The sequence below is a fragment of the Rhipicephalus sanguineus genome, unplaced genomic scaffold (genome assembly GCF_013339695.2).
Source record: "Rhipicephalus sanguineus isolate Rsan-2018 unplaced genomic scaffold, BIME_Rsan_1.4 Seq272, whole genome shotgun sequence".
NCBI lineage: Eukaryota > Metazoa > Arthropoda > Arachnida > Ixodida > Ixodidae > Rhipicephalus > Rhipicephalus sanguineus.
In genome coordinates, this window is record NW_023614914.1 from 1 (window position 1) to 12,735 (window position 12,735).

At 42.5% G+C, this 12,735-nt stretch overlaps 1 protein-coding gene across 1 annotated transcript; it reads left to right on the plus strand.

Moving 5' to 3' along the window:
* Positions 1–171: 171 nt before the first annotated feature.
* On the plus strand, positions 172–9,457 carry LOC119376908 (uncharacterized; the record flags this gene model as incomplete). Its single annotated transcript, XM_037646577.1, has 6 exons — positions 172–544; positions 2,043–2,207; positions 5,727–5,913; positions 6,036–6,278; positions 9,105–9,276; positions 9,328–9,457. Coding segments are annotated over 6 exons (1,270 nt in total), but the record flags the coding sequence as incomplete, so codon positions are not given.
* Positions 9,458–12,735: the final 3,278 nt, after the last annotated feature.

Consider the following 12,735-nt stretch of genomic DNA (forward strand, 5'->3'; position numbering starts at 1 on the left):
CTTTTCATGCAAGTCATACGCTAGGTGAAAAATCTTCACTAACATCAATTCTAGAGACTGTTCTTACTGCTAGCATGGAGGATTCTTCCTTAAAATACAATTTATTTCCTGCATGTTCTTGCGCAGTGAGTGAAGCTGCTAATGAATGAGCATTTTACGTTATCTTTGCAGGCTGCCTGCGCAAGGATTGGGTGAAGACGGAGTGGCTGAAAAAAAATACATCGTCTTTCAGTCGTGCTTGATGGAACTCTTGCACCATTGCAAGATTTGTGGAGCATCGGGAAGCACGGTCGACATTGTGGCAAGTGGAACGATGATTTCAACGACCACGAAATGTTCAGGAAACCATGTGACAAAGTGGTGTAGCCAGCCAATGGCTAAAGGAAAGCCGCTTGGCAATTTGCTGTTGAGCTGTGCTATACTGTTTACTGGGAGCAGCCCAACTAAGGTCATACGCCTGCTCTCTGTAATGGGGGTGCAGTCGCTGCAGAAGACACAGTACTTTCAGTACCAGAGGTGCTATCTACTTCCAGCAGTTGAACAGGTTAGTACCAGTGCTAATAAGGTTGCAACAGGGGCTAGTTGGCTCGACATTGTCTTGTAATTCCAGTAATGTAATGTCAATTAGTATCAGAGGTGTTGCTTTTTGGTTTTGAATCTTCTCACTTCTGCCACTGTCATGAACGGCGTTCGTATCAAGGTTGAGCTCATGTCTAAGTTCAATTGACTTACTGTTAGTGCGACAACTAATAAATAGCTCTCAATTTTAAGACTCTCAGGGTCCATACAGGGCCTTGAAAGCCTTGGTATTGGTACTTAGTGAAGCCTCTAACACCTCGGTAGAGCCAGTGCTGCGGTAGTTTGTAACTGTAGTAGCACATTTTGAAAGACGTTCATAAATTGCAAATGCAGAATGGTTACAGCACAGGTAATAAGCAGTTTTTAACATTAAATGTACTTGCAGCAATTTTTCATTGTTGCACAAGTTAGATATCTTGTCCCATGTTTTAAACTGAGCCAAACCATCAACACTCCAGCATGTTTGTACAAACTCCGTGTCCTGTTCATAACAGGCAGGAGCTTGATCAAAGTATCATAGTGAAGTGTACTCTAATTTTACTTTAGTGTGGGTATCAGTGTTTCTGTTACCTATTTTATTCTTGAACTTGACTTTAAACTTTGTCTCTCTGTAGTTAGACATCAAAAGAGACTTTTGCAGCATTAATGCTGTGCACCTTTGTTCTGTGTTGTGAAACTAATTTTCTTATCTTGAAGGTATGAAAGCCGGCTAGTTGTGATAAAATTGTAACTGGTTAACATTAGCGCAATGAAAGTATCCAGAACACTTTGGAAACATTGTAGTAAGGTACTCATCCGGGATTCATTTGACAGGGCTTTGAAAGTCCTTGATTTTTTATTTTTGCAACTGGCACAAACCGTGGCAGTCACGAGCTGTTGGCTGGAGCAGCACAGATGCACATTGCAGGCATAGTGCGAGGAAACACAGGAGCCTGCCACGTGTTCTTTGCTGCGGCTCCATACATTTTGATGCTTGCCAGAGCAGATAATTCAAGACCGCAACAAAAGTGCTTGTTTCTTTTAGCAGCAGGCTGAGCTATACACCAGAGCATGCAGCTCTTGTTTAAGTTCTTGTAGATAAGATGTTTCAAACCTAAGGAGATTATGCAGAAGGTTTTGGCAGGCAACTTGACGGCAAGTCTGCAGTGAAAGTAGAATTACATTGGAGCACCATATTTTATTACACATCCTAAGTCATCACCTTAATGAAAACCTCAGACAACGAAACCAGGGGAAGTATAGGAGACGTTATTTGTACTTTCTTAACTGCATTGTTGTAATTGTGATATAAACATGAAGAAAATGAAGTGGTCTTGCTGCCAGTAGGGACTGAACCTGCAACCTTTAGATAATGCGCCAGATCCTCTGCCAGCTAAACTACGGCAGCGGTCATCCTCCCATCCACTTTATTGTGCATTTCTGTGCAGGAACACCTGCTTTTAAATTCCCTTCTTTTTGTGCAGGCATGGCACTCCCACCAGAGGACCTTAATTGAAGAGGCCAAGCACCAGCCACGCTCACTAGCAGGTGATGGCAGGTGTGACACGCCGGGCCATTCAGCAGACTTCGGGACGTACACATTGCTTGATACTGACCTCAACAAAATCTTGCACATTGAGCTTGTCAAGGTATGTCGTGGTTTCTTATGTTTCATTGTGTTGCACATGAGTGTATGAATGCTGCTGGCCATGTTTGTGTTTTGGTGGCCACGTTGCCTAAAATGCACTTCTCATATCAAAATTTCCTGGCCCTTGTGGGATTCAGTTATGGCTATCCATCTGTGAGCCAGGCATAGCCACTGTACCAAGCCAAGTAACTGAATATTACAAGCATTGTCTAAAGCTACATAACCAAGCAGTGCGATTAGCCATTTTTCAATACCTCGCAGAAAGCATGTTCAAAATGGTGTTGGATTTGGAAGCGTTCTAACGCTAAGCAATGTCCTACTACAGTAACACTTAGCTGGCATGCCTGCCAGCAGGAATGTGAAAGGGGCCCTCTAACACTATTGAAGCCCCCATTTTTTACTCACGGGTTGCGTAGACTGAAGGATGCAAAGATTAATGCAGCAAGAGCGGCAGTGACAGCGGCACATAATCTGAAGTTATTCAGCCTAGAAAATTTGACATATAAGAAAAAAAATGCCCACCCTCAACTTGATTTTCGTAGTGTCACATGACCTCATTTCACTCGCCACTGACGGTGCAAAATGCCACCAATGAAACGAGCTGAAAGGTCCTACGTAGGGGAAGATTACATGCCATTGTTGCCTGTTCCACCCAGCAGGGTGATCACGCATTTACCACAGTTACAAATAACATGGTGCCGCACACCCCCCTCCGTCCGAGAAAAAAAGGTGAGACCAATAACAATGCATTGAAGTGAAAGATTTTCACCCTTTGAATGTCGTAACAATCATGAGGGCACAACAAAACGCTGCTCAGGAGAGTACACCAGGCAAGAAGAAAAACTTTCACGTGACGAAAAACCTCGTGACACACAAGGCAAGGGGAACTGGCTTTATGAGAAGCGGGGAAAATTTTCCCATAAATCACTAAAACAATGCGGGCTTGTTGATGAACCAAAAGTCACGGGTTTGATCCCAGCCGCTGTGGTCGCATTTCAATGGCAGCGAATGCTAGAGGCCCATGTATACTGTGCGATGTCAGAACACCAGATGGCAGTGGTGTAGCCAGAAGGTGGCACTCGGGGCATGGCCCTCCCAGATGGAGGAGGGCCATGCCCCGAATTTGGGAAGGGTGCAACAGGATCATATCAGAAAGGAAAGGTGGGAGTGTAGGAATGCTAATTCACCGTGGCGCCAAATGGGTTAGAGTGAAACAGACGTGTTCAGAGCACATCTGGGTTTTGGGCGCAGTAGCTGGAAAGAAAACGTGGCTAGGGGTTGCCTACTTGTGGATGGGAAATAATTGCAGAGAAAAGAATCACGAGATAGTGGATTGCATGAGTGAGGATATTAAGGAATTTGATAATGGGGCCGAAATCATCCTTCTAGGGGGCATGAACGCTCACATTCATGACCTTGACGGATATTCAGACACCAATGGCAAGTTATTGCTAGATCTCTGCGAGCAACATAGTCTTGAGATAGTTAACGTGGAGCCTAAGTGTGAGGGGCAGATCACGTGGGAAGTCGGAAACCGGCAATCGAACATTGATTATTGTCTCATGACAGAAGGAATATATGACAAACTTAGAGAGATGAGAATAGACGAGGAAGGCATTAACAGCTTGGGTAGTGATCATAAACGCATAATATTACAAATGGGATATAAAACTGAAAATAAGAACATATAGAATGAAAGTTTGGCAGCTTGTATCTAAATGACAAACAAATAACAAATATAGCTGCAAGAGTCGAGGAAAAAGTAGACGAACTACCAGGCAAGGACTGGGAGTACAGTGAGCTGTTAGATCTAGTGACGAAAGAGATAGGGAGAGAGAAGAAAACTATTTGCTGGAAAGGAAAGAGGAAGCCAAAAAGTTGGTGGAACAAAGAAATCTGGGAAGCGATTGAGAAGCGGCGTGAAGCATCACGGAATCATAGAAGGGCATAAAAGCACAAGCGACCGCACGACGAAGTCAACGAAATATGGGAAATATATCTAGAGAAAAAATCCATTGTACAGAAATTGGTCGAGGCAAAAATTAAAGGTGAAAGTGAACGCTGAGTGACAGAGATTCATGAAAAAAAGGAGGCCGCACCTAGGATATTTAGGAGCCACATAAAGGCGCTAGGTTGGAAGTCTGTCACAACGCAACAACATATTGTAGATGAAAGAGGAAATCAATTGGAAGGGTATGAAGCGCTAGGTTACATCCGAAAGGTAACAGCTGATTCGTTTAAAAAGAGCGTCCAGAGGATTTCCCCGGTGAGTAAAAGGGTGGCAAAGAGAGCAACCGAGGAAGAGCTAGAACTGGAGAATTTGAACTGGAAAAAGGCCGAAGGAAAAATTTCAAAGCGCACTGCCGCGGGTTTAGATGGGATTCCCGTTAGCCTCATTAACGAACTAGGAAATAGCGCTAAAGAAGCACTGCTGAAAACTGTAGAAAAACTTAAAGGACAGGCAAATACCGGATAGTTGGCGAAAAAGTAGAATGAAGTTAATCTATAAAGGCAAGGGAGAAAAGGATAATATTCGCTCGTATAGACCACTAACCATTACATCGGTACTATACAGGTTGGCGATGCAAGCAGTAAAAATGAAAATACAAACGTGGGCAGAACACAACGATATTTTGGGAGAACTCCAGAATGGATTTCGAGTCGACAGGCGGTTAGACGATAACCTGTTTGTTCTCACTCAGTGTATAGAAATATCTAAAATAGAAAATAGGCCCTTGTACGTGGCTTTCCTAGACATCACTGGGGCGTACGAGAACGTTAATCAGGAAATTGTGTGGCATATATTGAAAGGAATGGGCATAGGCGACGACTGTATACAGCTTTTGAGGGAGATATACCGAGGAAATACAGTTTGCATAGAATGGGAAGGAATGAGTAGCAAAGAGAACGTTGAGATTGGCGGACAGTGGCTACATGCCCTAAGCAGATACCAATGTGAAAATGTCTGAACTCTCGATACAGAATTTAATAGTTTGGTACAAAATGCTCGGCTACCAGGATTGTGTCACTCAGAAGTGCTCCTCAACTATAACCCCTCGGTCATTTTCGTTACGTCTCTCTCACTACCATGTTAAAAGCTGCATAATTTTTTCCTCGCCCTGTATCTATGTGGTGTCGTCATGGTCGGTCCTTTCCTAAAGCTCAGAAGCATGAACGTTGTATCACAGCAAGGTATTGTGACGAAAAGTACTGCCCTCTGTGTTGCTCCCTCTGAAGCACTGACATTGTGAAATTATGTGCCACAAATTCGGCTATAAATTAGCCAAAGGTGTGTATCTGTGTGTCATTACTGTTTGTAAACATCTACTGATTACCGTAAGGAATCAAATGATTGGCAATCAAGTTATCGTTTTCTGATGCCAAGTTATGAAGGGAAGTTAGTCACAGAGTAAACTTCATGATGTATACAAGGTAGGACTATATGATGTGGCTTATGTTCAGGTAATGCATTTTGAAACCTCTCTGCGACATCACAAATGGCTTCTGTATTATGTTGCAGTCAACAGAAGTTGCTTCCAGCAACCGAATGGAAAGAGAAGGACTGCAGAGAGCACTTCACGAGCTGATCCGTCTTGGCCTGCAGATTGAGTCTCTCGTCACTGATCGCCACTCCGAAATTAAAGCCTTCATGAAGCAGTATTATCCAGCAATATGCCACCTGTTTGACTTGTGGCACATTGGAAAAGGTAAACCCATCTGTGTTTTCAATGTTGCTCAAATGTGAATGTGAACACAGCTTTGTAATATATGCGTTATCATTGCAGTCTTTTTCTTTGTTATAGAAATTTGCATTACTTGTTTCACATAGGCTTGAAGAAGAAGATTGTTGCCTTGGGGAGGACAAGGCAGCATGAATCCGTGCTTGGGTGGCGAAAGACCATCATTCGCCATCTTTATTGGTGTGCTATCAACAGTAAGGGCAATGAGGCGTTGTTCTTGGCGAGGTGGCTGTCCATTCTCCGACACATTGTCAACGTACATAGTCACCCTGACCCTCTGCACCCTTCATGCTTTCACGGCGAGCTGCCAGAACGTGACTGGTTGGTCGAAGGTAGGTACTACTAGGAGACGAAGAGAAATTTGTACACCTAAATAAGTTGAAGTGTAACCTGCAGTGGTCAGACTTAACGAGTAAAAAAGTAAAGCACTCTCCTTAAGTGTTAACTTGACTGTCTGTGTACAACGGTTTGGTTTGAATCAGGTAAAAAAACTTTCACAAATTGTCATGCCTTTACAGAGGATTTGGCCCCATTGCATCAGGCTTTCAAAGCGTGGGGTTGTGTACTTAGTCTTATTATACATGGCATTGTCGTTAACACATACAAACTTATTATGTTTATATGGTTTTATTCACTGCACTATAAGTCATGTTAAGGTTCAATGACCATCATTAGCATGCAGGTTTGTTTAAAATTAAAGACAACCTCCGCTATAGCTACGATTCAAAGTATAACATGGATAATATTTGACTGTAGATAAAGATAGTAAATGTGGGATTTATGTCTGTGAGCTGTTCTTTTTAGAGAAGCACAGCATTTATCATTGCATTCTAGTTCATCATTGACAAAGAAGAGCGCCCAGTAATATTGATTTTTTAATAAAGCTAACTTCTCTTTCTTGTAGTCATTATAGCAGTAAATGATGAAAGGAGACATTGTAAGGCTTGTGCCAAGTGGTGTTCCTTCTCAGTGACTTGTCAGTTGCACAATAAGGTTAGGGAATGGGGTCCCGCAAGACATTTTTAGGGGTCTGTGAATATTTGAGTTTCGAATTCGAATAAAATAGTACATCGAATAATTCAATTAGACTTTTGATTAGCTAGTACTGAAGTTTCGAATACTTTAACAGGACGAATATCTAAAACGCGACAAAAACCAATGGTGCAACTTGGTTAGGGTCGGATGGCTAAAACTAACGCTAACGTCGTTACAGTAGGCCTTTTATTAAAGCTTTCCCCCATAGCTTGGTTCAGAAGCGAGCGCATGTTTACCTTAAAGGAGGCTGTCATCTCCGCACCGTCAGCCATTCACAACTCCGCTTCCGAAACAAAGGTACCTACATCTCGCGTAGTTCGGTTGTGTATTCCACAAGTGCCGTAAGACCGTGTACTCACGTACTTTGTGTAGTCATGACTTTGGCTCGTGAAACCCTTGGTGATTGGCTTCACATGTGAAAATTTGTTCACGCTGCGCACTTGCCAGTGCCGCACCGCATCACTCGTTCAGAAACTCATCCTTGCGGCGCTCAGTTAAAACACTGCTGTGAATTGCTGTGTTTTGGGTCAAGAGCACCCATGGCGATGAAGCACATTACTGATATTTAGGGGTGTGCGAATATTCGAAAGTTTCGAATATTCGTCGAATATTACATTCGAAATATTCGTATTCGATTCGAAAATTGTGTATTCGGAAGGTTTCGAATATTTGAAAAATTCGAATATGCGATTCCATTATCATGCATAAAATAACTCATCCTCCACATTTCTGCTGCATTCGTATCGCTAAAAACGTTGCCGAGAAGAGCAATAAAGATCGTAAGTACACGGAGGCACAATATCTGCCTGCGACTAGCGCCCCAATACATATGATTTATTGGTGGTGCATCTCCGACGTTCAGCGCTGTTGGCGATCATGTAACCGTGCATTTGCAATATTATGCGGCCGTAACGTGCCGCACTACCACTCGTTCACTATGCGGGACCACTTCTGAAGAAAGACAGTGACCCATGTGACTGGTGGCGGACTGTAGGCACCTTCAGATACCCCAGTCTGGCAAAGCTTTGCCCCATGTACCTCCCTATACCAGCCACTTCTGTTCCAGGCGAGCGTGCCTTTTCAGTGGCAGGGGGGGTTGTCTCTTACAAGGGAGTGCCTGCTGCCTGATCATGTGGAGCAACTCATATTTCTTCATGATAACATCTAGTCATTACTTTCATTATGCCGTGATATTTGCTTGTGTTGTGATGTGCATTGTGCTAGCCTGGACATTGTGTTCTGGAGATAGCAGTGTATGTTGTGTTGCCAGTCAGGCTGTTAATCAAATAGCTACATGTTAAATAAAATATTGTTACTGTGGAGGCATTTTTCCTTTGATATTCGATATTCGAAGGTGGATATTCGTATTCGATTCGTATTCGAAAAATTTGATATTCGCACACCCCTACTGTTATTAGATGAGCCGCCGTATTGTGTGACTATAGAGGGGGGGGGGTTCTAGCTACCGTATCCCCCCTTTGTTAGTCGTTAGAAGTGGCGCTGCTGACTGGAATGGCGGGCTCTTCTGTCAACATGCTTGCATGCCTATAAAAGCTGAAAATAAAAGCCCCCCGAACAAGTGCGTAATAAAGCTGTCACCACGTCGTTAGCGTCCCCGATTTTTCCATAGCCTTGCCGAAACCGGCGGTACACATTTCGTGTCAATACCTATTTGATATTCTTGGCCACTATTCGGCACTATGTGATTCGATTCGAGATCAAATTTCACTAGTCGCACACTCCTACACATTTTCAAATTAATGTAGGGTCACTAAATGAAGTGTTTCCAGAATAATATTTGCACACTCTGTACCATCAATATCGCTCACATTTTAAGCATGTATAGCAGAGTTGGTTCTATTTCAAACTTTAAGGCTACATTTTACTTTTCAGACATAACACTGTGTGCACCATAACATTATTGTCATCATATTGTTGAAACTGATGTACATAGTTAACATTTACTGTCTTCCTAAGTGGTATTTTATATTGAGTGCCCTTTGCATGCTACTGCTAACTTACAGTGTCGATCAGTTGCATTCTTTCTTACTGTCAGACAGATACATGGTTCCAGCTACTTTGTTTCCAAGCTCCATTGCAACTAAGCTACTTTATTTTCAAAGGGTCGGAGTCCTTCCTGCGCCTGAGGGGTATTTTGGCAGCACCACATCTTCTTCGTGACCTTCCACGGGCATCACACAAGGCCCAGACATTTGGTCTGGAAGGATTCCACAGCCTGCTAATCCACTTTGCCCTAAAGAGCAGCCGCTTCACCTATGAAGGAATTCTGGCAAGGTAACACCATTCTAAATTGCATTGCATCTCTGTGGTGATCTGTGTTTTCAGTTGCTTGTTCTTAATGGCTTGCGTGCTGCTACTCAACTGTCAATCCGGACAGCACATTGTGCCACTGAATTCAAGTAAACTGTCTGCAACAGAGTTGGACGAGTTGAACCACGACATAGCGTTTGACTAGTTGTCACATAAGTGTAATAGTATGATAACTTCTCCACACTATGGAAGCACAAAGACACAGAAGACTCGCATACAAAATGCGCGTGTTCCTTCTTCTCGGTATTTTGTGTATTTGCATTTGAATCTATACCAACTAGTCTAGCTCTCCATACTGCTGTAACTACTTAATTCCAATTAATTTTTTTCCCCATTTTACTGCCTAGTTTGTCATTCAATTCCCTCTTTCATGGTAGCTATGCGCCATGCAACCATAGGTCAGCATACATTCGGCAACCATAGGTCAGCAAGTTATATTTTTTACGCGGATGACACAAGCCTCCTATTTAAAAGCAGCGACATACAGCACCTCACCTTGGTGATCAACGAAACAAGGGAAAAGCTTAGTACATGGAGCGCTGCAAACTGTTTGTTAATAAATTCCAAAAAAACAAAAGCTGTGCTGTTCCATGCGCGTCAAAGCCTGCTTATTTTAGAACCAATGATAAAGTTCGACAACGGTAACATTAAAATAGTGGATACTGTAAAAACGCTAGGAATACTTTTCAATAAAAACATGAGCTGGGATCCGCATGTTAGCTCAGTTATATCTCGCCTAAATAGGTGTGTAGGTGTTCTAGCGAAATTTCGCTCATACCTTCCCGTATCCATAAAATTGTTAATCTATAACACAATATATTCTTATCGCACCTTAACTATTGTTTTCTGGTTTGGGAAATACCACATCGTCTAACATTAGCAAACTGCATGTGCTACAAAAGAAGGCGTTACGTCATATTGCCAATGCTGATTACAAAGCACACACTGCTGAACTGTTTCGCCAGTTTAAAATTGTTCCCGTGCCCAAACTTTACGAGTTCTTTTTATGTATGCGCTACAAAAACTCTGTGTATAACTGCGAGCATGCATTTCTTAGCATATCATCGCTGAAAACGAATACCTCTGTATATCCATTTCGCAGCAAAGAGAGTTGGTACGTTCCATTTTGTTGTACTCAGCATGGACAGCAAATGTTACGTCATGCACTTGCAGTTCTGTTGAACAAACTGGTTTTCCAAGATATTCATGTGGAAAAGTGCAGCATACGTAATATACGAGTTTCATTCCATGATGTTAGTGCTTTGTTTTTCAAGTGGTGTTAGTGTTTTTGTGTATTTGTTATTATTATCAAGCTGTTCGTATTATATTATATTATATAACATTAGAGGTTGACCTGCAATGTGAAACGGTTAAAATTTCTTGTGAGTGTATATTGTAGCCCTTTTTGTGTGCCTTGTATATGGGGGCTCGGGCGCTTCTCAAGTGAATTGATTTTCACTTTTTGCCTGAGCATTCCCGCATTATGATGATGCAAATAAATTCAACTTCAACTCATTCATGATTTGACTCACTCAGACTCAGATCGGGCTGTGAGTCAGTCTAAATTGAACCGGTTTAGTAATGTTTTGATGCACCTGAGAAGTAATGTTTTGATGCACCTGAGACCGAGTGGGTCCCAGCTGAGGAAATATTTGGCGAGTCTGATTACGAGCGAGTCGGGCTGAGAAAAATTTTAGTGAGCGAGTCCAAGTGAGTCCAGCGGAAGGAAATTTTGGCGAGTCTGAGTCTAAGTGTGCCCTAAACGCAAAATATATTTTTTGAGTGAGTCTGAGTGAGCTCCACATTTTTTACTGACCTATGCCTGCAACATTTCTCACTCCCCCCCCAAAAAAAAAAAAAAATTAGCTTGCATTATAGTCGGCTTGCATATGCAGCAGTACTGCACATATTCAAGACACTTCTCTCTGCCTTTACTGAGCGATACATTCAAGTGTTGATGAATAAACAGTGGCTCCAAGTGGCACGAAACATGGATCACTGGAGAAAAGCGCGAGGGTTTTTCATCATGCAGATTAGACGTTATATAATTTGATGATGACTTTCTAGTGCGAAGCTGTATTTGCAGTGTCACATCGTGTCACTCATGTTTTTAAGATTACATTCATTGGCTATTAGTGAATTGAATTTCAGATATTTATTTGCATTAAAAAGGAAAAGCAGCACCGTTCCTATTTCATCATTCTATTTATTGCAGAACACGAATTGCACTCTGCATTATAATGAAAACAGCTGCAGAGGAACACTGACAGACGCTGCAGGTGTGGAAAGATTTTCGCAGAGATTCTCCCGCGGCGAGAAAGAATGGACTGTGGCTCCAGTGAAAGAGAGAGCAACTTATGGTAAGCAGTACTGTTTAAGCCCAAATATGGCAATTTTGTTACCATGTACAGGATATGGCAATTCATTTGAGTCACTCCTGTCATTCGGCCGTTGTGCTAGGCCTTGCCATGGCTGAATGCAATTGACATTGACAAGATTGAGGTACATGCTGCAAATAGCGCAACATCACTTGCTCCCATTCACACGAAATATGAATTCTAACAAATGCAGTATTTAGTGCTGAACATTGGATCCCAAACAGTGTACTCCTCTGCACTGCCAACTGCCTTCACAGTCATCTGCTATTCATTCCAAGAATGCTTTGCGCATGTGCACATACATCACACACACTATGGCTAATAATTGACCAGTTTCCAAATTATGTGAGCCCTAGCGATGGTTGATGAAAGAACCCGGATGAAAACGCACCGGTTTCGTTATCATCTCCTTCCACTATTTATTTGAATAGCTCTTTTAGGTCAGCAATTGGAATGCGCACTTCCCAATTTCTTCGAATGAATTTTTATGTTCTGTGATTGTGCTTAGAGGCTCGAGACACAGTAAGTCAGCAGTTTCTCACGTCGCTTGTTACTGAAAGCACATCGCTGAGACAGGAATTGTTCCGTTTCCCCTGAGTTCAGTAGCGTTGGCTGTCGGGCTAGTTGGTACATGGCTGAAGTTGAATTGATGGCGCAAATGCTTGGACTAGGACGAAGAACAAGGATACAGAGAAGCGCACTCCACGTCACAGGACGCGGAGCACACTTGTCCACGTCCCGTGTTCTTGGTCCCTGTCCCAGCATTTGCGCCATCAAATCAATTTCTGTTTACGATTTATTTTGTGCTTACCACACCTCAGTTCATGCTCAAATATTGCAAAAAGTTGCGTGAATCTAAACCGAAACAGCTTGTCCAGCAGTGCTGTACAACAGACCTCAAAGGGTTGAAAATTGTCTTGCTGTAATAGCAACCAGAGTGATGTTAATGCAACTGCTAGTACATCAACTTTTATTGTTAACACTGCACAAATATTGCACTTTGCCTGGCTTCAAATTCATGAAGGTGAACACTTCAGCTTCTCCT